This window comes from Python bivittatus, unplaced genomic scaffold (genome assembly GCF_059951505.1).
Source record: "Python bivittatus isolate LINGU-HERP-01145 unplaced genomic scaffold, Pbiv_v1 ctg000610_np1212, whole genome shotgun sequence".
In the NCBI taxonomy this organism is placed as follows: domain Eukaryota; kingdom Metazoa; phylum Chordata; class Lepidosauria; order Squamata; family Pythonidae; genus Python; species Python bivittatus.
Window position 1 is genome coordinate 57,045,146 of NW_028277088.1, and position 26,944 is coordinate 57,072,089.

General features: G+C 40.3%; 1 protein-coding gene across 6 annotated transcripts in view; it reads right to left on the reverse strand.

Annotated features, from left to right (window-relative positions):
- Positions 1-26,944, reverse strand: part of TNS3 (tensin 3) — a 253,382-nt gene that overhangs the window by 52,866 nt on the left and 173,572 nt on the right. For all 6 annotated transcript variants that reach the window (XM_088150078.1, XM_088150077.1, XM_088150079.1 and 3 more), the window contains 4 exons: positions 24,639-25,907; positions 9,070-9,233; positions 6,347-6,473; positions 6,167-6,250 (listed from right to left, as the gene is read on the reverse strand). In XM_088150078.1, the coding sequence (XP_088006204.1) occupies positions 6,167-6,250; positions 6,347-6,473; positions 9,070-9,233; positions 24,639-25,907 (1,644 nt within the window). The remainder of the gene's footprint in view (positions 1-6,166; positions 6,251-6,346; positions 6,474-9,069; positions 9,234-24,638; positions 25,908-26,944) is intronic.

A 26,944-nucleotide genomic window follows, 5' to 3' on the forward strand; every position in this document is an offset into this window, starting at 1 on the left:
TGTTAAGTTCTTTGTGGCTTAGTGCCTAACTATCTGTAGAACCACCTACTGTACTAATGGGGATGCTGAGCATGAGAGCACGATACCTCTGTTGGTGTGCCTCTGTTGCTGTTTGAAAGTGTGGACAGGACATTAGGAAAAAAGAAAGAAGTTGCTTCATGGCTTGTGTGTAGTATTTGCCAGGAAATGGTGTAAATGATGACTGGCCTGTCTCCTCTGGTACTTTGGTTGTGCTTCACTGGTGTATCAGCTCCAGCAGCAAGTAAGCTGGAAAAGAACAAGGTGGTGCCAAGAGAAATACTTCGCTTTATTTTTTTTCTGTGGGGGAAAAACAATCTTCTTAAGCCCTTTCAAACTGGAGAAAGGCAAGTTGAAAAATGTATTTTATTTTACTTCAATAAGTTCACTAATAAATATCTGCAAAACCCTGTTCTTAGCCAGAAAGAGGCTAAGACCTAAATAACCCTTCAGTATCATAGTGATCTGAAGCTGTCCGTAGCCAAGGGAAGGTGTTTTCTCAAATATGTACCTAGGCAGGGCATAAAGAATCCCATTTGTTGCAGTTTTAAAACTAATCTGAATAAACCTGTCTTTGTCCACAGTTTTGGTTTAATGAATCCTTTCTTTATAACAGGAAATGTGCTATGCTGACCTCTGAAGGTTCTCTCCAAACCCAATGATTCTGGGTAGAGAATGTCACAGCGCAGACATTTGTGTGAGATAGTTCAAATCTCTGGCAACTCACTTGGTGCAGAATGTTAAACTTATGTAACGTAGCTCAAAGGGACTTCAATTTGCTGGTTGAGGCTCAAGACAACTGTGTCTTTATACATCTCAGAGTGGACTTACACAGAGCACTCTTGTTCTTTCAGAACTACACAAGAACCCTCCAATGGAAAAACAGCTACTGTCTTATTGCCAACTACTGAGTTTCCACTGTAGTATATTTCTGAAATTTACTGTCCTCATCCAATGGACAGTACTCATTGTTCATAAGGACTGTTGGGGTTCTGAAATGTTAATACAAAACCCTGAGGAGGAGAGAAGATTCATTCCTACCTCGTGGAGAGCCACGAGGAGAAGAGAGGAAAAATGAAGGAAACAAGAAGAAAGGCGGGATCCAAGCCCCGCCCACACAAAGGAGCAAAGCTAGGCTGCAGCGGAGGCGCCCCTCCCTTTGTGCTCGTGTGAGACAGGCTTGGTTGAAACCCCATATTTTTCAACAAGGACGACCTGCTTTACCAAATGAAATCAATTGCTTTACGACTAGATTGCTCATAACATACACATTAAATGTTGCAAAAATATCTTGTTGACAGCAGGTGCCTTCACTGTCCGTACATACATACATAGATGTGTAATATATGAATTCGATATCATAAATATTATCCAGTGTGATATCTTTTTTTGGACTGATGATGATCTTAAATATTATTCTTACAGCGTTTGGCGGTCAAAGCCTTTACTTTCTAAAAAAAATATGTGGGATATAAAGAAATCTCAGTATGGATACTGAAATCCTCAAACATACTTGGGATTCTCCAATGTCATCGCTGGTATCATCTCCACTAGTTTAGTCAGGAAGACACTGAGGAAGTAAAGTGCCCAAAATAGTTATAAGTAACACAAAGTACATACAAAACAATACGAATGACATTAAAAAGCAGGTAAAATGTTGAAAGTACCATTCAAAAATAGTCAAATTATAATGTTTAATACTGTAAGCTGCCTAGTGAATCAGGCACCATACAAATCCTTTTAAGAAATAAAAATTTTCAGGGCCCATAAGAATCAGTTAATGACAATGAAACTAATACAAATCCCAGCCAGAGAAGAGTTTACATATCCAGAAGCCTATCCTGATGGCACATTAGGTCTCCATGCTCTAAACTCTTCCTGGCTACCACTGAGACAAAGAATTTTCAAGGAGAATATATCTCTTCTAAGATAGGCTGAACACCTTGATTCTCTGAGTTCTTTCAAATGATCACTTCTAGATTAACATTTAACTTATCGCCCTCTTCCAGACCTTTGAGGAACCATACCAGAACAGGAAATCTGAATAACAAACTACATGATGATGGAAGTACAGTCAAGTAAAGCAATTTTAGTTTTCCACAAAGTGATTCTGCTAGGACCAGAGGCACTATACAAAGAACCCAAATACTGGGTTGTTGCATTGCAGAAGATGCAACAATTATAGTCAGAATAATAATTTCTCTAGAATGCATTCTCTAGAGCAGTGCTTCCCAAGCTTTTTCCTTCATTATCAAAAAAAAAAAAAAAAGGTCATACCTGTATTATAAAAACAATATCATTGAATGATCTTTATGTCATTTCAACAAATTACCATTGGTAATTTCATCAATTTTTGTTGTAATACGAATACTCTGGGAGGTTTTCAAATATATTCTAGTACATATAGCAATCTTTAAGTCAATTTAAATGTCCCTGTTGTGATACGTAATGGGCTCATGTGTCATTACCCAAAGAAAAACCACTTTTACCCAATTTTGGGTAATTTACCCAGGTTTGGGAAGCATGTTCTAGAGGGTTAGCTTCTCTACACTCATAAATAAATAGGAGTGGGATCTACAATAGATCCATTAACTAATTCTTAGTGAAGGTGCAGGCAGAAATATTTTTCAGATTATCCACTTGTTTATCTCTCAGTAAATCTGCACAAGAGTTAGATCTGCAACTATTTATTTATTTATTTATTTGGGCTTATATTTAATGGGATTCCACCTACTAATGTCGATTTTTGAGTAGATATGCATAGGATGATGACTATCAGCTGAATTCGTCACTTACATCAGAAAATGTATTTTAGTTTTAAATTCATCTGCCCTCAGTTGGCATATAGCCCTTGAATTCTTTCTTAAATTACAATTTGACCCTTAGGAACAATAAGAATCCCCACCCTTCACAAAAGAAAATACATTCCTTAGGGAAAAGATCCAGACATTTTCTCCTAAAGTCTCTCAAAAGTGGCCCTTAAAAACATTTATTTGACCTGCCTACTTCTTGGAGTGCAGCTTTTGGCACATATTTAAAGAAATATGGCTCTTAGCCTAAAAAGAGTTGTGCATCTCTGATTTAAGTACAGGTAGTCCTCGGTTAATGATGGTAATTGGGACCAGAATTTCCATCACTAAGCGATGCAGCCATAATGCAGGGCGTCACGTAACCACATCGCTTAGCAACAGCACTCTCTGCACTCTCTGGGTTGTTAAGTGGGTGCTGGGTGCCTTGCAAGCAGGCCAGCAGGCAGGTAAGGCATGAGTGTGGCAGGGCCAGGGGACACTGTTGCTGGGCATGGGAGGATGCGCAACTGGCCCACAAGGTGTGTGAGCATGGCCAGGCCAAGGGTGGTTGTTGCTGGGCATGGGAGGGTGCACAAGGGGCTCACAAGGTGCAGTGGAAGCGCGGCCAGGCTGGGGGTGGCTGCTGCCAAGTAGAGGAGGTGCAAGCGACTTACCAGAGTAACTTGTGACCTTCCCTGCTGACTTCCCCATTGACTTTGCTTGTGGGAAGCTGACAGGGAAGGGTGCAAATGGTGATCATGTGACTGTGGGATGCTGCAACCGTCTTAAGTGCAAGCTGGTTGCCAAGCACCCAGATCACAATCACATGACCATGAGGGTGCTGGGACAACTGGAACTTTGAGACTGATCATAAGTACCACTCATTTAACACTGTCATAATTTCAAATGGTCGCTGAATGAGTGGTCGTTAAATGAGGACTACCTGTAACTGATGGGAATGGTGGAAAAGAAACAAAGTGTGGCATTAAATAGTAGCAGTTGGATCATGGATCTTATGAAGTCTGGAGAAAACAGGAAATGTGGTATGAAGTTGTCTAATTCCCTTTCCTTTCCAAGTCCCTTTCCTTTGCAAATCCTACAGCTGTATCTCCTTTTGTCCAAGAAACAACCAATTTTAAAGCATGCAGTTCAAACATCTCCACTATCACCTGTCCTTCAAAAATTGGGAGAAGATAGCAACAGAAACCACAGACTATATAGTATAGCAAGTGCAGAGAACAGATAAACAGAGCATTTAACTTCCTCAGTCATTTTTAAAAGCAGTGTTATTATTTCTATATTGGTCATAAAGAGAGGGGACACAAAACTGGCATAAAGCCATCAAGTATGTTCATGACTGAGAACTGAACTAGGAACTTCTTGAAGCACGCAGTCCATGTGATACTAGCTCATCACATTGGGAGTAATGTCTTTCATACATTCCTTCAAGTAGAATACATGAACAGGGAGAAGGAGAGAGAGGACAGCAACTTGGTGGCAGATTCTGCCCTCCAACAGTGAACATTTGTCATATGATACTTAAAGAGATGCAATATACATTTAGATTGCCAGGCTCCCTAAGTGCTTTATATTCTCATGATAACAGAGGATATAAACATTTTAATTAACAAATAAAATAGGAGCTCTATTAAAGGTGGCACATACAGGTGGCAAAATTTAATAACTACATCTTCTTCATACTGAACAGTAACTGATTAATCTAAAGTTAAAATTGTATGCTAAAATTAAAAATAAATAAGGGTCTGTGAAGTAAGTCTTAGAGAAATATCCTGGTTGCATAATTTTCTATATTCCTCTTTATTATGTGACAGCTTATTTTTGGTATGCAGAAATACAAAACTTCTGGCTTGACTGAACATGTATAGAGCATAGCAATGACAAACATGTTTTTGTCAATGAGGAAAAGGGAAAAATACCAACAGAAACAAATCAAACAATTATCAACATGCCCAATAATGTACCCCTGGAAATTGTGCCTACTGCCTGTTAGGTAAACCAAGGTTTACAGAAAGCCAACTTGGCAATATCAACCAAAGGATTGGGATAAGGAAAAGTACTCTACTCCAACTGTTTGGGGCTTCAGTTCTCAAAAGTCTAAGCCAGCATGGTCATTCAAAATATCTGAAGGGCAACAGGTCATGGACTACAGCACATATTCCTTATTTACTATGGACAGGTCTAGTTCTCTGTTACCTGTTTCTGAAAGATTATGTTTCTCTTTCCAGCTGCATAAATATACTGAACTTCTATTGTATCCAGGAAGGGATAAGGATAATGCCTACTGACGTTTAATCTAATTTCTCAAATATTTTATATAATAAAAACTTGAGGGGGGGGGGTGCATGCACACACATACATCAAAAGCCTCTTGTAGTCCTGAACATATTTTAATACAGAGAAGGTAATGTTTTAAAGAAAGAAACTATACAACTGAATGCTTTTATGCTTTAAGCATACTATGCTTAGTATGACGCTGCTCAAGCAACTAAACAATTGGATATGCAGGTTTCCTAAAAATAATAGCAAAACGTTTCTAAACAACCCTTGTTCTTTAAAAGCTTCAAAATTCATAGTCTGTGCAAGAGACAAGATACCTAAAGTGAAATTATTTTGTACAGACCAATATCAGAAACATATATACTCTGAAGTAGAGCAGAGTATACACAGATAATAATTTTAGCTGAGTTAAGGACAAAACAACAACTTCTGATTTAAACAAGGCCTCTAACAGTCTTCAAAACCTTCATTTGACTATTATTAACTTGCAATGTGTCTGAGAGTCTAGAGCACATATGACCTGAAAGCCTCATTGGCTACACATACCCCCAATTTATTTTTGTACATTTCAGAGCTCTTCCAACAAAATTCCTGAAAATTGATGGCATAGTTTGAAGGCATTTGAGGCAAGGAAAAAAAACCCCAACAACTAGTGTAGGTTTAAAAATAGATTTAGCATTTTTACAGGAAATCCTGGACTCATCAGGGCACTTCATACTATATTCCTGGCCACTTTGCAACACTGCCTTGCCTCTTGCAGGCTGCATCTTATCAGTCTTGTTTTACCTACTACTTAAATGCAAACAGTTTAAGAAGCTGCAGCTCCTTTCCATGAAAGACCTAGTCAATCAATATGAATAATTCTCTTCATCGTGATAGATTATGCCTTAACAGATGCAGAGGTTTGGACAAAGTTATATTCACCCTCTCCCCAATGTAAAATTTGCAGTCAGCTTAAAACACAGTACCTTCAAAAGATACTAATGGTAAAAATTAAATTGGTAAATGTATTTTACACAGACTTCAAATTAATTATTGAAAAGTTCAGCTGAATTTCTTACCAAGATCAGTTCTGTAATTTTCTGATGGGATATAGCTCTCATGATCAGTCGGACTCAGTTGCTGGTATTGCAAGGGAGTTTTCACTATTTAATGAGAAAATAAAACAAGCCTTTTATTATACATTTTCATTAAAGGAATAAGGAAGGAAGCTATCATTCCAAAACATCCTTTCCACATACCATAAGGAGTCTCTGGTGATACAGGAAATGCTGGAGTAAGTGGGATTGTTTCATTCACATTTTTGCTTGGTGAGAAGATGCTTCCATCTCCTTCATCTGCATCTTCCAGGTAGCTTACAACACCCATCTGGAATATAAAACAGGAATATGGGGTGGAAAACCATTTTTCATAATCATATATGAGCTTCCTAGACAGTTCTATTTATTCCAGTCACTTCTGCCAGTTTTGAAGATGGAAATATCCTTATCTTTAATGCAAAAATGGGTTCATTAACATGGGCAAACAAGGATTAGTCTAAATGCCAACTTTATATTTTCCTAAAGACAGATAAGGGTAGAGTGGGTTCCAACTTGTAAGAATTTTCACAAAAGCCTATAAATGTTGACCTTAAATATTTCCAAAGTAAGGCAATAGAGAATTTGTCCTTTTTCTCTCTTTCCAGTTCCATAAACAAATTGAGTCTCAAAACACCTGACAATACTGAAGGACTTCCAAGGCGATAGACTTCCACACAGTTTTTCAAATCCAATAGAAGAGAATATCTGTAGCTCAGGGTTGAACTGTGGAGTCCTTGGTGCTCTCTGAGCTTGGTTGTTTGCTTGCAGACATTTCATTACCCAACTAAACAACCAAGCTCAGAGAGCACCAAGGACTCCAGTTTTTCAAATGAACAGATTTATGAAAGCAATGTATGTATACTATGCCACATGTATAATGTGGAGAAGATCAATCACAGAATCATAGAATGGTTGAAGAGACCTTAGAGATCTTCTAGTCCAATCCCTGCTTAGTGCAAGAATCCTCAGACTGTCCCAGACAAATGGCTGCCCAACCTTTGCTTGAAAGCCTCCAGTGGTGGAACACCCATGGCTACAGGAGACAGGCTGTTCCTCTGCTTAATAGCTGTCATGGTCAGGAAATTCCCCTTTATTTTGAGCTTGGATCTCTCTCTCTCAAGTTTCCACGAACTCGTTCTTGTCCTAGGTTCAGGCATTAATAAAAATCCATACCGTCTTCTCTGTGATATCTCTTCAGATACTGGAAGACTTATTATTCTGTCTCCCCTTAGTCTTCTATTCTTTAGGCTAATTTGGGGTCTATCAGGACAGGAGATCCTTCTCACAAGTACTAATTCCAAGCCAGGTACCACCTATCTTATATCTATATACCTGATTTTACCTATCCATGCAGAACCATACATTTCTCCCTGCTGAACAGCATTTTGTTGGGCAGGCCCAATATTCAATCTATTAAAATCCTTTGGATAGATATCACAACCAGGCAGACATCAGAATGTTTGTTCTTTGATTCTTCTTTATTTCACAAAAATGCCTTCTTCATGTGAAAGAAAGAACTGACATAATTTCATCAGCAAACCTGGGGCTTTGAGGCACATTTGGAAGTTTGAAAGCATGTTGAGAGCGCTCTGAGAAATGTCAGTGTGGCCAGTCATAAAACATTTCTTGGATTGAATTGGGTACAGATGGTCCCCAGCACCCTCTCTGGACTCTTGGAATGCTTCCAAGTAGGTCTGTGCAAAGCAGTATAAAGGGTGCTTTACAAACTGCATTGGTACAAACAGAGCACCCCTCCTTGAAATATCAAAGCAAACATGTTCACTGCAAAGTTCAGATGGGGTGTGTGTGTGTGTGTGTGCTTAAAGGTTTGCCCTAACTGTCTTTGCACAAGCACACATACATACCTAACACTATTGCTAAGACTGTCAGCAAAATATCTGTGCAAGCATTTGTATGCAAAGAAACCTAGCAAAATCTTTGAAGCAACAGTGCAAGCTTTCTGGAGAATGTTCCTGCTTTAATGCTATGGACAAGGGGGTGCTTCATTCAAACCAACATGCTTCATGAAGTGTCTCTTTTGAATGCTTTATTCAGCTCAGCTCCTTACCTTCAAATTTACCTTTATTCTTCTAGGCTGGGTTGGTCTGCACATTTTCAAACAAAGTGCTAGCTCCAGCCATTTACCATTTTTAGCTTCTGAGAATGCCTGGGAGGCACATTTAGAACTCAGAAGTCTTGTTGTTGTTGTTTAGCCATTACGTCGTGTCCGACTCTTCGTGACCCCATGAACCATATTGCGCCAGGCCTTCCTGTCCTTTCTCAGGAGACAGGTAAGGTGGTCTGGTACTCCCATCTCTTTAAGAACTTGCCACAGTTTGTTGTGATCCACACAATCAAAGGCTTTTGCATAGTCAATGAAGTAGTCAGAAGTCTACTTGAAAATAAAAATGATGTTGGTGGCTTGCACCTTTAATTTGCAATAACTAGATTCCCATTTCATTTTTTAATAATTGAAAAATAAGTTAGCAATGCAAGGAGCCAGGTGGTTGCCAAAGAACACGGCAAAAAGAATTCTGTCAGCACAAGAAAACAACTAATACATATAACTGGCCTTTTGAAAAGTGTCTGCAGTTACAAACAAATATGCTCAAGTCCAGAGAAAATAACTTTGCAAAGAGACAGCCTTGTATACAGTATTATGCCAGATATTCACACTTCTTTACTTTTAATTGGATATGCAACCTCATTCCCATTGTGGCAGGTCCAGAATCAGAATACCAGATTATTATGGCTGGTCACTTACAGAGTTACCGTGTCAGATCACTTTTAAAATCTAAAATAATTTTTTGCTTCCTTCTTAATATCAGTACTTTAAAAAAATAGCAAGCATGCAAATCTGTTTTTAGTCAATTTTTTCCCCTTACCTCTTTGGTTTTTACTCCAGAGGCAGGACTTAAAGAATGGCCAGGGGCATCAGATTTTGTCCATCTGCCCTTTGTGCGTAATGGCTGTGTTGAGATATCACTGTCATATGGTTCAAGATTTAGCCTCTTGCTTTTTCCATTCAATATCCCATCCTCTTGAGAACCTGAAGATACAAATGGAGAGCAAAGTTTAGTTGGATAATGGTTCAGTTTCATATAAATACTTCACACAAAAATTTCAAACATTACAACTGAGTTTAGTTTGTATTAGTTTTTATTACTGTAATTAAAATCTTTAATAAAATGTGTGTGTACACACAAACACACAGAGTCAAGATTTTGGTAGATTACATATAAGGAAAAGGGTTAATGTAACAAGAAAGCTGCAACAAGAAGATAAAGGGGGACTTTTTTTTACTTAACCATTTTGGTGGGAAGGTTCAGCTAAAAGTGATCTTTCTAATCCTAAAATAATATTTCAAAAAGAGGTACAAGCAAAATCACACTGTTTCCATTTAGATGAGAAAAAAAATGTTCCCTTTATATTATGCTGTTCATAATCCAAAGATATGGAAGAATATTTATAAAATAGCTGATTACAACCAAAATCTAAAAATTATGTTATATAATATCTAGCCTCATGGATATTCTGTAAATAGTGCTAGAATGGGAAATTTAAACTCTACACAAACTAAAAGTTCCTATATCTCTTTTAAAGGCTTGCCATATTTTATTAATTTTAGAAATAATTAAAACCCAAAACCACAATGTAACATTCATTTTGTTACACAGGAACTCAGACTTGCTTTCTCCCCAAACATTTGTTCTTGAAAGCTTATGCTTTGCTTGGCATCACCAAGAGCAGGAGTGAATCCTTTATGGCTTATGGGCCACATGCAATCCAAAAACTCTGCCTTTGCAATCTCTAGAGATGATGTTATTGAAATCAGTGGCTTAATTTTGCACTTTCTTTCACTCACTTTAAATAACCCCATACTTCAACCCTATAAACAAACAAACAAACATATGCTTTGTTACTACCTTCCTAGTGAGGTGGCCACATAACCATAAATGACTCTGTCAGTCCTGGAGGTGAGAAAGTAGTAGTGGCGGTATAGCATCTGGGCAAATTAGGTTGCTCTCTGACCTACTGGCTGGCTTAGAACTTTCTTCAGTTTCTATTTTATTCTGGAGAAGGCAGCCCAATCAGAGTCCCAGAAATACAGCCATGCTTCTTGTACAAAGGGATGATGGGTGGATGAGACACATGAATGCACAAATGGTCATTCAAAGAACCAGAATTGCAGGCAGGCAACCTGTTCTTTGTTATAGTCTCCACACATCTCACATACAGATGACTGGCAAGCTATACCTGCTGGTGGTAGGGAAGGTGCATTTGAACAGAACTGAATGAAACAAGGACCAGCCAAATAATGCATCAGCTCTTACTCTCTTATCCATGTCATATAAAATTTGAGAGTTTTCCTCAGGTAAGTGCTTGATAAATCGGCTCTTTTTTTACCTGCCAAAAAATTTTTCCTCACCAGTGAGTTTCGCACACCAATCAATTACATCCACTTATTTTGGCTGCCTCGTACTGTTTTTCCTGCCAAATGAGTTAGGATTAGGGTTATGCATTGACGGTTGACACTCACCTCTGTGAATTTATGTATCCATCATAGCAAGGATATCACACCAATTAATTATGTCTGCAGTGACCAAAAACTTTTCAGACATGAAATTTTAAAACTAGTGGAGAGGAACAAAGGAAAAGAGCTGACAAATGCAGGGTTCTCTGCAACATGAACTTGGCCACCTGCTGGCTTGGCCACATCTGTAGGCAATGAATGGATAGATTCAGGAGGTAACTTGAATCCAGTGGTTCTTTGAGAGAGTGATGACTGCATGCTCGAAAAGATGATGCATATCTGTTTGAAGAGGCCATCTCTCAATCCAACCATGTTAGATAACTACTGTCTGGTCTTAACTGTCTTCTTTTAGAGAAAATTTTGTTACAAGGGGTTGGGCAGCAATTGTGGAGGGTTCTTTGACCCTATGAAGTCAGGGTTCAGGATAGATATGGAACAGCTTGGTCGCTTTTCTATATATCCTCCATCAGTTCATGGATGGCAGGAGTACAGATTTCCCTGCCCTTCTAGATCTCTCGGTTGCATTTAATACAAGTAGCCATGGCATCCTTCCGCACTGCATATGAGTACTAAGACTTGGTGGCACTGCTCTATAGTGGTTCAGTTCTTTCCTAAGTGGGCAATTCCAATAGATTTTAGTGGGGAAGGAATATTCAAGTACATGGCTGCTCTCTCCCATGTTATTTAACATCCATATGAAATTGCTGAGAGAGGTCACCTATAGGTTCAGGATGAGATACCATCAATATTATATATATATATACATACATACATACATACATACATCCACCTTGGGCCAGGTAGGAGATGCAGTGGACTTTCTAACCCGGTGTTTGGAGCTCTACAGAGCTAATGGGATGAAGCAAGCTGAAACTGAATGTCAGAAAGACAGAATCTTTTTTGTGCCAGCACAGCTGGCTGCCAGGGAGTAAATTAAGATGCTATAAATCTGTCACAGGGTGGAGAGAAGCAATTCAGGTTCTATCACAGCAACCTAAGGTAAAGCAGTCTTTGAAAAAATCCTTTCACAGTACCTTTTGAGGATAGACTTGTGGTCCAATAGGCAAGATACAGATTGATACTGTCAATCAGGTGACAGACAAAGGAGAAGCAAGAGATAAAGTGGGTTAAAATCCAGAGTCCAGAACACAGCAAAGCAGGTAATTCAGACACAAATTAAGTTTTAGAAAAGATCTTCTCAGCATTGTCCAGAGGGAGGGAATGCAATAAATAAGCCCCATTGAGCCTTTAGCCAGTGCAGAGTTGAAACTGATCAAACAGTAGCTGCAGAATCTGCTCTCCTGTTAGCACTCACAGGCTTTTTGGCTAGCTTCTCAGATTTGCAAAGTTCAGCTTTCTGATCCTGGATCTTCATTAAAAACATCTGCCTAGGAATTAGTGACTGAACTTCTGAATCTCAGTTACTGTCAATGGGTGTGGATAAGGGTTACTGTGAAGTTGCTGTGTCTGCTAAAACCAGAGTAGGGTCGCTGGCTCTAGTACTGCTGGAATCTCAAGTGACAGGACTACTGCAACATGATGCTTCTACCTCCACCTCTCCCCACCTAAAGACGCATCTCTTAGCAGGGTTGTGCCCATTCGTCTAGAAAAACACTGGTTCTCTGGTGGCTTCTACATGAACCCCTAATGGGGTTAAACTCCCTTTGAAAGAACAGGTCCTCAACTTGGGAGATCTCTTCGACTCATAGCTCCCATTAGAACAGGAGTAGAGACCATAGGCAGGGTGACTTTCATCAGCTTCAACTGATACCTGAATTGTGGCCCTTCCTAAAACTGAGGGCCTTAGCAACAGTCACTCATGCCCTCATTTCTTTGAAGTTGAACTACTGCATCACACTCTACATGGGACCATCCTTAAAGAGTCAACTGGTACAAAAAGCAGCAGCCCATATGCTGACAGATGACAGATGATACAGCAGTGTTGTTTTGGTTTGGTCTGCAACACAGTTCCATTTTTTCCACTGTGCCCCTTGACTTTTATTACCAGAGCTTGCACATAATTTTCATTTTCAGCTATCAAAGTAGTGTCATTAGCATAGCACAGGTTACTTTTGTTTCTTCCTCCATTTTAAAAACCATGCTCACCTTCTTCCAATTCAATACAGGCTTGTCGCACTCCTTTGCCTGAAATCAGTTTGTTTTACCATGTTCTGTCCAGATTGTAGCTTCCTATCCTGAGTATAGATTTTGCATTAGAAGTACAATCTTATTGATATATTTAAAAAAAAATGGAAAATTGGATTTGCTTTTAGAGCTGCCAGATCGTTAGAGCTGGAACAATTCCTACTGAAAACATTACATTCAAAGTCAATAAATAAAGAGTACAAATAGCTAAAGCTGAGTAAGAATGAAAAACAAAGCAGGCACAGAGCATTTAAGTAAATGTCATTGCCGACAAGTGTGAGCAAATCAATTTTTCCTCCTTCACAGGATGAAAAACAGATGTACTCTATCAAGTACATAATGCTTATCAAGGCAAGTCTTTTGTCATGAAGGAAAATGAAGAACCACACATTTTTAAAAAGAAGACTGTGACAGGATAACTTCGTGGTCAGAAAGAAAAGTTCAAAATATTGCCCAAGTAGAATGATGGAATTGTTCACAAGAAGAACTTCTGACAGCCTTCCTTACTCAAGGAACCTCTGCTACTGAATGCTATATGGCTAAAACATAAGGCAGTCAGATGAAGGGAAAACAGATCTGAATGGAGAACTCTGTTCTGTACTGCAAATACAACTGGAACCATTGGAAGTTTCTAACATATGGACTAGGAGAGATGAAGTAGAACTGAGAACCAAGTTTGTCAAGCCAAGTAGGTTTCTACTAGAATGACTCTGATGAATCTGGAGTACCAACTCATTAACAGTGGAAAAGGGGGAAAAAAACATGAGCCCTGATCCCAACTATTTAAACATAAATGTCTGGCCCAGGAATCTGTCATTCACACCCACTCAAAATTTTAAAAAGTGGCATTTTGCACATTAGTGGCAGTGGTGGGGAAGCAATAAGATGACCCTATTGTTGGCAGAGTTTGCAAACTATTGGTGGAGGAAGAGTCTATTGATGCAGACCTATGCAAGCATAACTAAGACAGTTGGCAAATTTGCTCTTGTTCACTACCAGGCAGGTAAGTTAGTTCAATTACCAATGCCCTAATCACACATTTTCAAACCTAATTGAGAAAAGGTGAAGAAGGAATGAAGAAACAAAAGAGCCAATGCAATCTTGGGCTGCATTAACAGAGCTAGAACATCGAGATCTTTGGAAGTGATATTTCTGTGCTATGCTGCACTGGTCAGACTTCATCTGAAATACTGTGTCCAGTTTTGGTTGCCACAGCAGGAGAAAAATGCTGAGGGACTGGAAACAGTGTAGAGAAAAGCAACAAAGATAGTGAGCGGCTTGGAAGCTAAATCCAGTGAAGAATAGTTACTGCACAAGAATTCAATAAGTTTAGCCTAAGGAAGAGAAGGCTAAGGAGAGACAGGATAGCAGTCTTCCAATACTTGAAGGGTTGTCAAAGGAAAGAGAGTGTGGATTTATTCTCTATAGTGCCTGAGGGTAGGATAAGAAACAGTGGGTGGAAACTTTACAGAGAGGGATCCCAGATGAAAATTAAGAAGAATTCCCTGGCTTTGAGAACTATTAAGCAGCCTGCCTCCTGGAGTCATGGGTTCTCCATTCCTGGAGTTTCTCAAAGTCTGAGGATAGTCTGAGGAATTCTGCTCTGGGCAGGGGGTTGGACTAGAAGATCTTCAAGGTCCCTTCCAAACCTATGATCTTAGAGATTTCAGTTTATTATCCATACTTTTATATTAGTATACAAACTGGGGAATGTATGCTGTTATTGGCTAGCCTACGCCCATATATTTAAGATTTCTGAGTATTTCCTATGTCATGCCTCATTGATTACCATGTGCATACATTTATTAATGCTAAATATTGCTCTGCTTGAGTCTATACTCTTCTGATTAGGTGCACAAAGCTCTTGCCAAACAAGTTTCTCTTCCTTGTGAGATTCTGCCCATCCCTTAGTCCCTTACACTGGTGATTCCATGATAGCTTGTCTAATCTACCCACAGCTGCTTCTGACACTTGCAGCAATGATTCTCCCACCACCACCATCCTTCAGTGGGGAGCTTTGGTTTTGCCAAACCCTGTGGACATGAGTCTTTTTGACTGTTGCAGAAAAACTGAGATGATAGAACTATCTCAATGTCTATGTCTAAAACTTCAGATTGGTTGGCCAGCTCAGCAGCAAGAACATTATTTTGGTTCTTATGCTCTTTCTTGCCACATGTCTTTAAGTATTGTTTACTCCCATTGGGTAACTTCTTCCTCCTTGGGGTCTTCTCCTGTCTCCTCTGGTCCTGGACAACTTCTGGAGATCTTCATGGAGAGTTTTATATGCAGTAATCCCATACTTCCTGAGACTTAGAGAAAAAGTCTGATCTCCAGCCCTTTTACTTTCTCTTCCTACAAGGAGACCACCTTTCATTTTCAACAAACGTTATTAGCACACTGGTAAGAAGACAAACATAGTACACAGTTGGCAAGTCATCACTGCTGCTTCCTTGATGTGATTTTTGGCAGGATTTCCCCTTGCTAAACTCTTTCACTAAACTCTCCTATTCCTGTTTACTCTTCATAGGTCACAGGCTTCCAGCTGCCTATTTAAAGTGCGCTGGGTGATCATAGAATGATAAGTAATACTATTTTGCTTATAGAAGGCAATGTTCAGAAGGTGGAGTTGGAACAGATGAGGGTTAGGGTTAGGGTTGAGTCTGCTTGTGTTGCTTGAAGGTTGCTCGAGTTTGCTTGTGTTGCTTAATTCTGTGTAATCAGGCTGTACTATTAATGCCCTTTTCTCTTGAAACAAGCCTACTGAGCTAAATTAAACTCACATTTGAACAATAGGATTTAAAATTCTATAGAAAAAAGTGTTTAAGTGGACAATTAAGTAGACAATTTGTAGTGCTTGAGCATAAAAGGGAGCTTTGGAAGGACCTGCTGCTGCATTATTTATATGATAGACTTATTGCATAATCCTCTGTAAGGAAGATGAACACTTATATACAATTACATAGGAGTAAGCCTCATTCAATCAAGTGAGCTAAAATATATTTAAACATTCGCAAACCACAATGCATTCAACTAACTATATCCCTATTTCTGGTTATGACATGTTGGAAGATTCCTGAGATGTATAGGACTAAAATAGTGCTGTACTAAAATGTATGCCAAAGGCTGATTATGTAATGTTTTTAAAGCTTGGAAATAGACTAGAAACAGAAAACTGACATCAAAGATATATTTAAAAACTAGGAAAAATGCATCCCTTAAGTACACACAACTACACATGTAATTGTATCACTTTTGGGAGGAACTACTACTTATTACACTCCAAAGTTTTTAATTTACATAAATTCCTCCCTTTGACTAGCAATTAGACTACACAGATAAACAGGAAATGAATGAAGATGTTCACTTGGATATAAGGTAATATGCTGTAGTACATGTGCTTAAAGATAATGTTTTTATATATACAGGAATGGATTGTAGCCCAAGTCTACAGAAAATCAGAAATGCTGAAAAATTTTGGCCCAGCCAAATGGGAAACTTTAGCACCATGGTCAGCAACTCACTCTTTAGATGAAACACTTTAGGAAGATAAGCAAAACAGGTTACCGAAACTGTAGTCATAATTTAAGCTTCATGGGCTACAAAGAGGAAAGCTGATATATGCTGGATTTACTACATTTGCCAATGAAATTGGAACCTCTTAATTTTGTAACAGGGAAGTGGTTGGGCAGATTAAAAAAGATAAATCATAACTTTGGTATAGATTCAAATGGATTCATACAGTATGTATATGAAAAATATAAGGTATTTTTAAAGTAATGAGGCAACAAAGGTGAGCAGAGGGAGAAAAGCAAGAAGATCGGGCTTAAAGGGAGATAAATACAGAAAACTGTGTATAGTAAGTACAAGGGTTATTCATTTGAATCAATACAAAACAATTAACCCCTGCAAAAGAAATTGAAACCCACGTACAAAACACAGCAAAGCATATTTGATATAACTGCATTATTCCATGATGATACAAAGCTGCTTCCTCAGCAAATGTAGGAAAGGAGTCACTGGAAAAGTTCAACTAGATTTTTCTCCCCCTTCTTCCTGATAACAATATAGTATTTTTAAATGATTTATGATATTGCGGCCTGATAATCATCAGAGCTTTGCTTTTCCCATATTCAGATGCTTTTGAAGTTGTTCCAGATTGTTTCACTCAGATTGTTTATATCATCTAATGATTCACTGAATGAGTGATAAAAAATGAAAATGGAGATCATTTTTTTTCCCAACTGAAGTCTATTTTTTTAATGAAAGTTTGTTTTAGACATATCTGCATTCAATTATTTAACATTTTAATTCATACGATTGTATAAGAAAAGCTTTCATTGAGGTGGGAAATGATACAAAAATAGCTTAAGTAAATAATAAAAAGAATGTCATAAGCTTTTAGCACAGATATGCACTTAGGAACTGCACAAAACTACAGCTTCCATATATTGTAAGATGTGATCCATTATGATGATGCAGCTAGAACTGAGGTTCAGATATGAGACACCAGGTTCAAATCCTCAGTCATCCATGAGAGCAATAGGGTGACTAAGTTTGCTGATTACATCAGTATTATTTAAGATGGTGAGGATAATGAAACATTCCAAAATAAATGTTTTCAAATGGACTTCCAGGGAAGAAATGGTGGACTGAAGATGGCTCTGTGAAATGCAGAGCCAATGACCGTGGCACAATGAAGAACTGGTGAGTAGACCAGCTCTTTGATAATTCCTCTCCGGACAAGGAGAGGACTTGAGATCACCTACAAGTGCTCCAAGACAGCTGTTCCTTGCGAAAAGACCACAAGACAGTGATCTCTGGTAGGTTTAGAGCTCTGGGAGATGAGGGAATACCCATCTTGCTCAAACAGTGATCAGCGTCTTTGAAAGGACACTAAGTGCATTTTTTTTTTTTAATCTGCGCTCAGTCATTACTGACTCTGCAGTGACTGCTTGGACGAGTCCTTGCAGTTTTCAAGGCAAGTGTTTCGGAAGTGGTTTGCCAGAGCCTCCTTCCTAGAGCAGAGCCCAGCTGGTGCGCGCAGGAGGCAGGGTTTCCGTTGCTTCGCGCCCTTTTCGGGCGCGTGCGGTTTCGCGTTTTACCGGCAACTGCTCCCAACACCTGTTGCAAGGTGCTGCCAGCCAGCACTTTTCCTCCCACCAGAGTGAGAGTACCCATTTATCTACTCATGTGAGTTTTCGACCTGTTGCGTTGACAGGAACTGGGGAGGAAACAGGAGCTCACCCTGTTTAACGCGAAGCATCAGCCATTTCTGGCCGGCAACTTTCAGCGTCATAAGCCGCTGCGCCACCGTGTCCCCCCACTAAGTGCATACTTCCTTTCTAATTGGTTCTAGAAATTGCCTGTTAACTGATTTTCAGGTATTAGGTACCTTTGGATTGACATGTTTTACAGCTCCAGGTGAATTTCCTTCAATTCTTAGTGAAAGAAGTTTTAACTACAAGTTTAAGAACTTATTTTTTTTTGGGGGGGGGGGAGAAATAAACAGCAAAAGAGTGATTAAAACTTTGATTTTAAAAAGTTACATTGGATCCAGATACATTTGAAATAAGATTTTGAAATCTTAAAGAATCCTTCCCATGGGAGAGAGACAGTTTGGTCTCGTGGTTAAGTCTCCAGGCTTGAAACCAGGAGACTGTGAGTTCTAGTCCCGCCTTAGGCATGAAAGCCAGCTGGGTGACTCTGGGCCAGTCACTCTCTCTCAGCCCCTGACGTCACGCTCAGGTGACAAGCCAGTCAGTCAATTTCTATCACAACCAACGGATCAACATTCAATCCGAAAAAAGCAGACCCTCCACATGTGGGAAAAATGCTAGGGAAAAAAATCCTTCCCATGGGAAAATGCTTTTGTTTTGAAATATAATAAGATTTTAAAAATTGCACACTAAAGGGAACTAGAGGAACTAAAGATTAAGATTGTTAGTAGTAAAAGGAAGGAATATAAAGTTGGTTTATTTGATCAAGATTAAAATAGATATGTTGTTATCTCTGGTAACCCTTAATGGACTTTTACTGACATCAGGACAATTACAAGCTTAAGAAATTAAAGCATTTGAAATAAACAGCAAAAAGGTAAATAAGATTTTGAGATAAATGGATTAAGGGTCCTGATCAATTTGGAATATTGACTTTTAGTATAAGATTTTGGAATTAATTATAAAAAATAAATAGCTTCTCGTGGGAACCAGAATTATTTTGGCTATCTTAGCTCATACCGAAGACAAGCGACTTTATGATTTTAAAAACTGGACACTAGAGGGGAGTAAAGATTCTAAGTAGAAGGAAAAAAAAAATAGCCTGCTTTTGGTGTTGGTTAACACCATTTAATCTGGACCACATGTGGGCCATCTCCTGTCCTCTCCTTATCTGGACAGGTTCCAAAGAATGAGTCTACTCACTGGTTCTTTGGTCTTTGTTGCACTCATCAGCTCTGCTTTCACAGAGACATCTTCAGTTTGCCATGCCTCCCCCAGAAGTCCCACATTCTCAGTAATTAAAAGGTAGCACTTATATACAGGTAATCTTCAGGTTATGTCCATTCATTCAGCAACCATTCAAAGTTACAATGGCATTGAAAAAAATGGACTTATGACCGCTCCCCACACTTATGACTGTTGCAGTGTCTCTGTGGTCACATGATCAAAATTTGGGTGCTTGGGGACCAACCCACATTTACAACTGTCACAGCATCCTGTGGTCATGTTCTCCTCCCCTGCACGAACTGCCTCTGCTTCAGCTCCCCGCATCTGCCTATCTCCCTCCCCATCTCTACTCTTTTGGCCACCCTGCACAGCGTGGCCAAGATGAAGAGGCTGCTGTATTCTTCTGCTGTCTGCTGCTGCTGCCTCCCCACCACCACTGCCACCTGCCCAGCTGACCTTCATTTTATTATTCACCTTGCCTCCCCTCCACTGGGCTCACCACTGCCAGCTGGCCTCAAGCTCCATGGTGTGGGGCCTCTGTTGGCAATGGCCTGCCTCCTCAGCCACCAGGCTCCTGGTGGGCCTGCCCCACTTCAGCAGTCTTAGGTCACCGCTGGTTGGGATGCCTCTGCATGCTTTGTGCATTCCTGCCCCACACAAAGTTCCTCCACTGTCGCCACCCCACACAAAGGAGGAAGCCATCTGGAGAGTGCCACCCTGGATCCTACCACCCCACCGGGAAGGGGCTGGGGCTGCAAGTCCTCCCTGTTGTGTGCCACTGCTGGCTGTGGCAATCTTCCCACCAGGCAGCATGGTGGGGATGTTTCTGCAGCGGGCTGAGACTACTGAAGCAGGGCAGGCCCACCAGGAGCCAGGTGACTGGGGAAGCAGCAGTGAGGGTGCCCTGCACACCATGGCCAACCAAGGCCCCCTGCCGTGGGGCTTGAGGTCAGCTGGTGTTGGCAAGCCCAGCAGAGAGGAGATGAGATGAAGAAGATGATGAAGATCAGCTGGGGCGGTGGCAGCAGGGGGGTGGCAGCAGCAGAATACAGCAGCCTCTTCATCTCAGCTGTGCACAGTGGCCAAAAGGGCAGAGATGGGGGAGGGAGATAGGCAGGTGGGAGGAGAAAGTGGAGGCAGTTCACCCGGGGCAGGAGAAGCATGAGGTCCTGTGATGGAATGTATCTATGAAGAGGAGGGTGATGTGGGGGATAGCACCAGAGAGCAAGGCCACCAGGAATGGAAAGGAGACAAAAGACAACACAGTCGGCAGAGGGAGCGTGGGAAGCATAAAAGGTTCAGGATGGCCACTCCCTAGAATCTCCCAGGGTATATCCACTAGTTGCAGTAGGATAGATTTAGTCTGTCAAGATTCTTTTTATGTATTTATTTATTAAATTTCTCCCCTGCCCATCTCCTCCCATTGGGGGAATCTGGGTGATTCACACAAAACGTTAAAACCATAAATACAAATAAATACATAAAACATCAAAATTTAAAAAACATTACTAAAAAAGAGGAAAAGGGGAGTCCAAGAAGATGAAGAATCTGGGGCTGAAGACAGCAGGCCTCTATGGGGCTAGCCATCCCCACGCTTGAAATATTCCCTCCCCACCCCAGGCCAAGTGACAGAACCAGGTCTTCAAAGCCCTTCAGAAGGCCAGGAGTGAGGGGGCCAATCGCACCTCTGGGGGTAGAATGTTCCAAAGAACAGGGGCTACCGCAGAGAAGGCCCACCTTCTGGACCCCACTAATTGGAGTTCTTTTACTGAGGGGGTCCGAAGCACGCCCTCTCTGTGTGATCGGGTGGGATGGGTTGAAGTCATGGAAGAGAGGCGGTCCCTTAGGTAACCTGGTCCCATGCCATGTAAAGCTTTAAAGGTGATAACCAACACCTTGAATTGGACCCGGAAGCAAACTGGTACCCAATGCAGCTCGTGGAGCAACAGCATTACATGGGCCCTTCTTGGAGCTCCAAAAATAGCCCGTGCATTCTGGACCAGTTGTAGCTTCCGGATACTCTTCAAGGGTAGCCCCATGTAGAGCGCATTGCAGTAGTCTATCTGGGAGATAACAAGGGCGTGAGTGACTGTTCGAAGGGCATACCGATCCAGGAAAGGGTGTAACTGATGCACAACCCGAAGTTGTGCAAAGGCCTCCTTGCCACGGCTGCCACCTGCTCTTCAAGCAGGAGCTGTGAGTCTAGGAGGACCCCCAGATTACGCACTGGGTCTGTCTAGGGCACTGCTACCTCATCCAGCACCAAAGATGACAAAATCCTGGATACAGAGTAGCCATTAACCCACAGCCACTCTGTCTTACCAGGGTTCAGCTGAAGCCTGTTGTTCCCCATCCAGACCCTTACAGCCTCCAGGCACCGCGAAAGGGCGGTCATGGCATCACTTACTTCATCTGGGATGGAGATGTATAATTGCGTATCATCAGTATACTGATGATACCTCATCCATGATGGTGGATGATCTCACCCAGCAGTTTCATGTAGATGTTGAAAAGGAGCGGAGAGAGAACCGAACCCTGTGGCACCCCACAAAGGAGGGGCTGAGGATGGGACCTCTCGCTCCCTATCACCACTGATTGTCTATATGGTGTAAACAAATAAAGCAACTTAACTCAACTGGATAGTTTCACTGTGGTTTCCTGGGCTAGCCTGACAGGTACTCACCTAATGACCGTGAAGTCTTCACTTAACGACTGCAACTGGAACTGTTGAGACTGCTGTTGCTAAGTGGCGCAGTCACATGATGTTTTGCTTAATGATCGCTTTGCTTAGTGATGGAAATTCCAGTCCCAATAAGAGTCATAACCTGAGGACTACCTGTATCTTAATGAAAACTGTGGTTTTCTAAAACTTCCACAGCGAGTAGTAATAGCAACAACTGCTCATATAAAAGCTAGCTATGCAAAAGTGTAAAAGCAGGATGTAGCTATAGAACACTTAAACATGTGTTGTTTTCATGATTAGGGCAGGATATTAAAATACAAGAATGCTCAGAAGAGTAAATGCTTGAAAATATTTGATATTTTCAAGATTCAAATATTTGAATCTTAATGGCTTAATGCTATTGGAGCATAATGAGGAAAAGTCCATCTAAAATGACAGTTTAACAGAAGCATTCACTTTTTGCAAAACCATTATCTTGGCTGGGTAACACAACTAGCAAATTTGCAGTGGCCATTTTTCCTTTGTTTTTTTAATACTCCTTGGCTTTAAATTGTTTTCACAGATTCTACAACTCTTGGAACAGGAATATACTCTCTGAACCTCAGATCTTACCAGGCATTTTTCTAAGAATGCCACACAGATTTTAAAATGATGCCAAATAGAGAAACTGCATGCCATCTATAATGTGGAACATGGGTGGTTTCTGCTCTGTTTTAAATGAGGAAAAGAAACATAACTATGAAATTGAGTGTAAGTTACCCCACCCTGTAATTAACAGAACACAGATTTTTAGGGAAAAAAAGGCAACAGACCAAAAGTCTGTGTTAGAAAGGACTGTTAAATTATTAACAAATAAGAAAGATTGGTTATAAGCAGTCTTAAAAATCACACATGGCTGATTCACATAGGCAATCTTCTACCGGCTGGGTATACAAATCTGAACTGTAATAGTTTAGGCAGTTATAGTTTTTGCTTGGTGTATGTATGATTTATGGTTCAAGATATAATAAGGTACCAACATTATGTACCAAGCCATGTTTTATTTTAATTATGGTTTGTTTAAAAAGACAAATTTTCTTGGTTCACAAATAATGCTAAGCCATAAATTGCAGCCTATATGCAGTTCACTCACTCAACTTCACAGGACCCAGAGCACCCTCAAAAACATACTGCTGAAATTCAGCAGCAAAATCGATATTTCTATGAGGCTCAAGATATCCACTGTACCCCATAAAACTTCAGTTCCCCTTATTTTTTGCCTTTGCTCCTCGATTGATATTATCAGGGTTAGTTGGTGGTTGATCTATTTATTTATTAAATTTCTAGGAGCCCAACTACAAAACAAGTCCGGGTGGATTTAGAAGCATAAATGCAAGATGGTAACATTATATCTGTATATCTATATCTACACACACACACACACACACACACACACACATATAAATCAACCAACCAACCAACCAGTCGCTCAAAGGGAACAGATAAAAAAACACCTCTCTCTAACATCATTCCCAAACTAATTGGGCTTGCCAAACACCCCAACCAAAGGGAAAAAGCTAAATTTCCCAGGCTTCCTTGAAGCCAGGTAGGGAGGGGGCAATACAAGTATCCAGGGGGATGCTGTTCCAAGAGCAGGTACTACAACAGAGATGGCCCACTTCCTGGGTTCCACAAGATGGCATTGCTTAATTGGTAGTTGAAGCATGATGTCACTGTATCACTGCCACACCTCAAAAATAGTTTGAAAATCCAAAATGTCCCTCCAGATTGCAAAAAGTTGGCTGCTTCTGCCCCCCAAAAATGTGATTTCAAAATTAAAGTTTAGTACAAGGTGTGAAATCAGTTGTGGCACATTCAACAAGTAATTGTGGAAAAAAAATGCTTAAGTGGGATATCTGAATCAGTCTTAGATTAGTTGCATAATCTCACAATCCTTTTTTTTAAGTAGGAATATTCACACAAACCATGTATATGAACAGAATGGCATATCTGCCTCTTCCTTCGTCCTGACAGTTGGAGTTGTCCAATCAAAAGAAAATGAAAATAACCTCATTTTGGGGGTCTGTGTTAAGTATAATTACCTCCAAAATAAAGGTTTCTGACAATTTTAAAATATTCACATACAGGAAATCGTCTGTACAACACTTCCCCAAACTGAACGTTCAGCAAAAATAATCATGGCCACTGCAGATATTAATTCTTCCAAATTTAAAAAGCCGATAATTGGTTGACAAATCATCCCTTCCCTTCCTTTTTGCCACCATTTCTTAGGAAGCATCTAGCAACAAAAATAATAAGAGTAAAAAAAGGGGGATGCTAAGTAAGAGATGCGATTGATACACTAGGTTCTGGAAAATCATCTTTCCAAACTTAGCATGTATAATATAATGGAGCATACAAAGACAGTATTGTAAGACTGAAATTAATTTCATATGAGGGGTGGAGAAAATCAGTTAATTAAAAAAAAATGAATGACTGCTCAGTTTTCTCTAAACATTCCACAGATCTGTGAAAAGGAGGCATTCACACACATTCCATTTCTCAAGAACAATCTTTTAACAGGCAGACATACTATTAATTACCAATGAAGTTTTTTGTAGAACAGAAGATAAATTGCATTTCATTTGTGTATTATTTAAAACAACTCACCCTGATGGGAAGAGTTCTTGTTAGTGACCTCTGTTTTCACATAGAATCTAGGACTCTTCCCAAGCCTTTCCACGTCTATTTGAGGACTGGCAAAGCCATTCAGCTGATTTGTATCTCTGTCAATAGCATTGATGCGGGTGGGAATAGGCTCAAATGTTGGGTCCAGCTCCAAAATTAGTCTATTTAGCTGCTCTATTGACTGATCAATGTCCAAAGTTGGTGAGGATGGCAGAGCTCCAACACTGCTTCTCGTATTCTGTTTCAATTCATCATTATTTGCACCCTTCTCAGAGAGTAATTTTAATTTAAAAACCTCTGGTTCAGATGTTTCTGCTACATTACTGGGAGATGGTATACTCCCAAGCCCCCTTTGGACAGCATCCCTACTGCTAGAACCTCGGGCAGGTGTATCTGGAACTCTGGCTTGATTTTGCAGGTTGCCCAGGTTTTCAGCCATTTTATGAGTACCAAGTCCAACTTCATTCTCTGGGGAATAGATATACTGGTTAGCAATTACCATTTGCTGTTGGCGCACCCATGTCTGGGTTGAATAGCTACTGGGACTGTAAGCTGGTGGTTGCGTGGAAACGGGAGGATTCCTTGACAACTGCTGACACTGCTTCGGATCAGTCCTTCCAAAGGGTCTTTCATACATAGAATCGACACCAATTCCCAGATCTGTGGCCAGAATGTTATGATGTTCCTCCCCAATATTACTTCCAAAGCCATCTGACAGGAGGGAATTCTGACTGCTCTTATGGCAGCTCAAATTCCCGAGGTGGTTAGAGTGCTGGCCTTCAGAGGAAGACAATGTTCCAATGCTATCCACGCTGTGAAGATCATGAGTGGGCATCTCATCATCCAGAATATCTGTCTCTCTCTCCTTGTGTTTGACATCTCCATTCACATGAACTTGGGCTGGCACTATGTGGCGAGTCCCACTGTATTTGCTTTGCTCATCAGTCATATCCATGAGTGGAATGACTGAGTTCTCTAGGCCAAAGCCACTAAGCAACTGGTCAAGCTCCTCCTTTTCCTGGGGACTCAAGATTCTTTTCACTCCTGGAGGAGGATGTTCTTCAGTTTTTTCTGTCCTTACAGAAGCTGTAGAATGTCCTGAATCACTGCTAACAGACAGAGTATGATCACTATGATCAGGGTTACTGGTTATGGCACCTTGGGTTCTGCTGGGAATGCTGGCATCAGAGGAGCTTTTCTTCCTCACCTTAGCATAAAGGCTGCCATCAATGGGACCCTGGGTGTGCAACACTGTAAAAAACACACACACACAAGAAAACAAGAAACAAAACATAGTTATGAAAAGAACTTACAATGGGAATGGGGTGCGTAGAGAGAGACACACACATTCACATAAGGGTAGAAACAGATTGTGAGATCATTAACGCTGTCAACCTTGAAACTGGAAGTACTATAATTCATTTGCATTCATTCTTCCATCAGCTTGAGCTATAAAAACAGAACTGGGGCTGAAAAGCATGATTTTCCCCTTTGATTGGTTCCAAAAAGTAGATTGTTGTGATGCAATAACAAAGCCAAACTTTTATTGGCTTCATCAACTTACAACTGTAACTATTATGAATAATAAAAACAACAGTAACACCAAGTTCAGTTCTTGTTATTTTATTTTTTCCCCATAAGTTAACTTAAATTAGCTGAAATGGGGGGGGGGAGGAATGATGCAAAGCTTTTGTATCAGTAAACATTGCACCTACAGTCACCAGCCAACCTAAGAATCTCTGTAGGAAATACCATTCTAGGAAAGCTTTTGTTTTTATTTCTGCAGAATTGCTGCCCACCTTTCTGAATCAACAGTATGGGAATAATTTCTGGAATGGGAGGCAGTGAACAGAGAGAAGACCTGCTCATGCCCTCTCTCAGTATTTGATATTCCTTCTCAAAATAAGCCTTTCAGAGAGTATCAGATGGTTCATCCCCTTGGGGAAGTAGAGATACAAGAGGCATCCACTTGTGAAAAAGCAACAAGCAATACCAGCAGCTTATTCAAATAATAGAAATAATCCAAGTCAAAGTAGGATAGATATCAGTGATAGGCAGCATCTGTAGTAAATATATAATCCACTAAACAAATTAAAACTTATTCACCTATTCACTATGAACCTACCCCTAATTTACAGCCAGCAGAGGTTGTTAAATTATGATGAGATGGGGCTTTTTTGCAGCAGGAATTATGAACCTCCTTCCTAAGGAACACAAGACTGGCTTTTTCCTTGTTTTCTTCAGTCTCTGTGATCTGTGGGCTTTTGATTAATGCTAATGCTACCTGT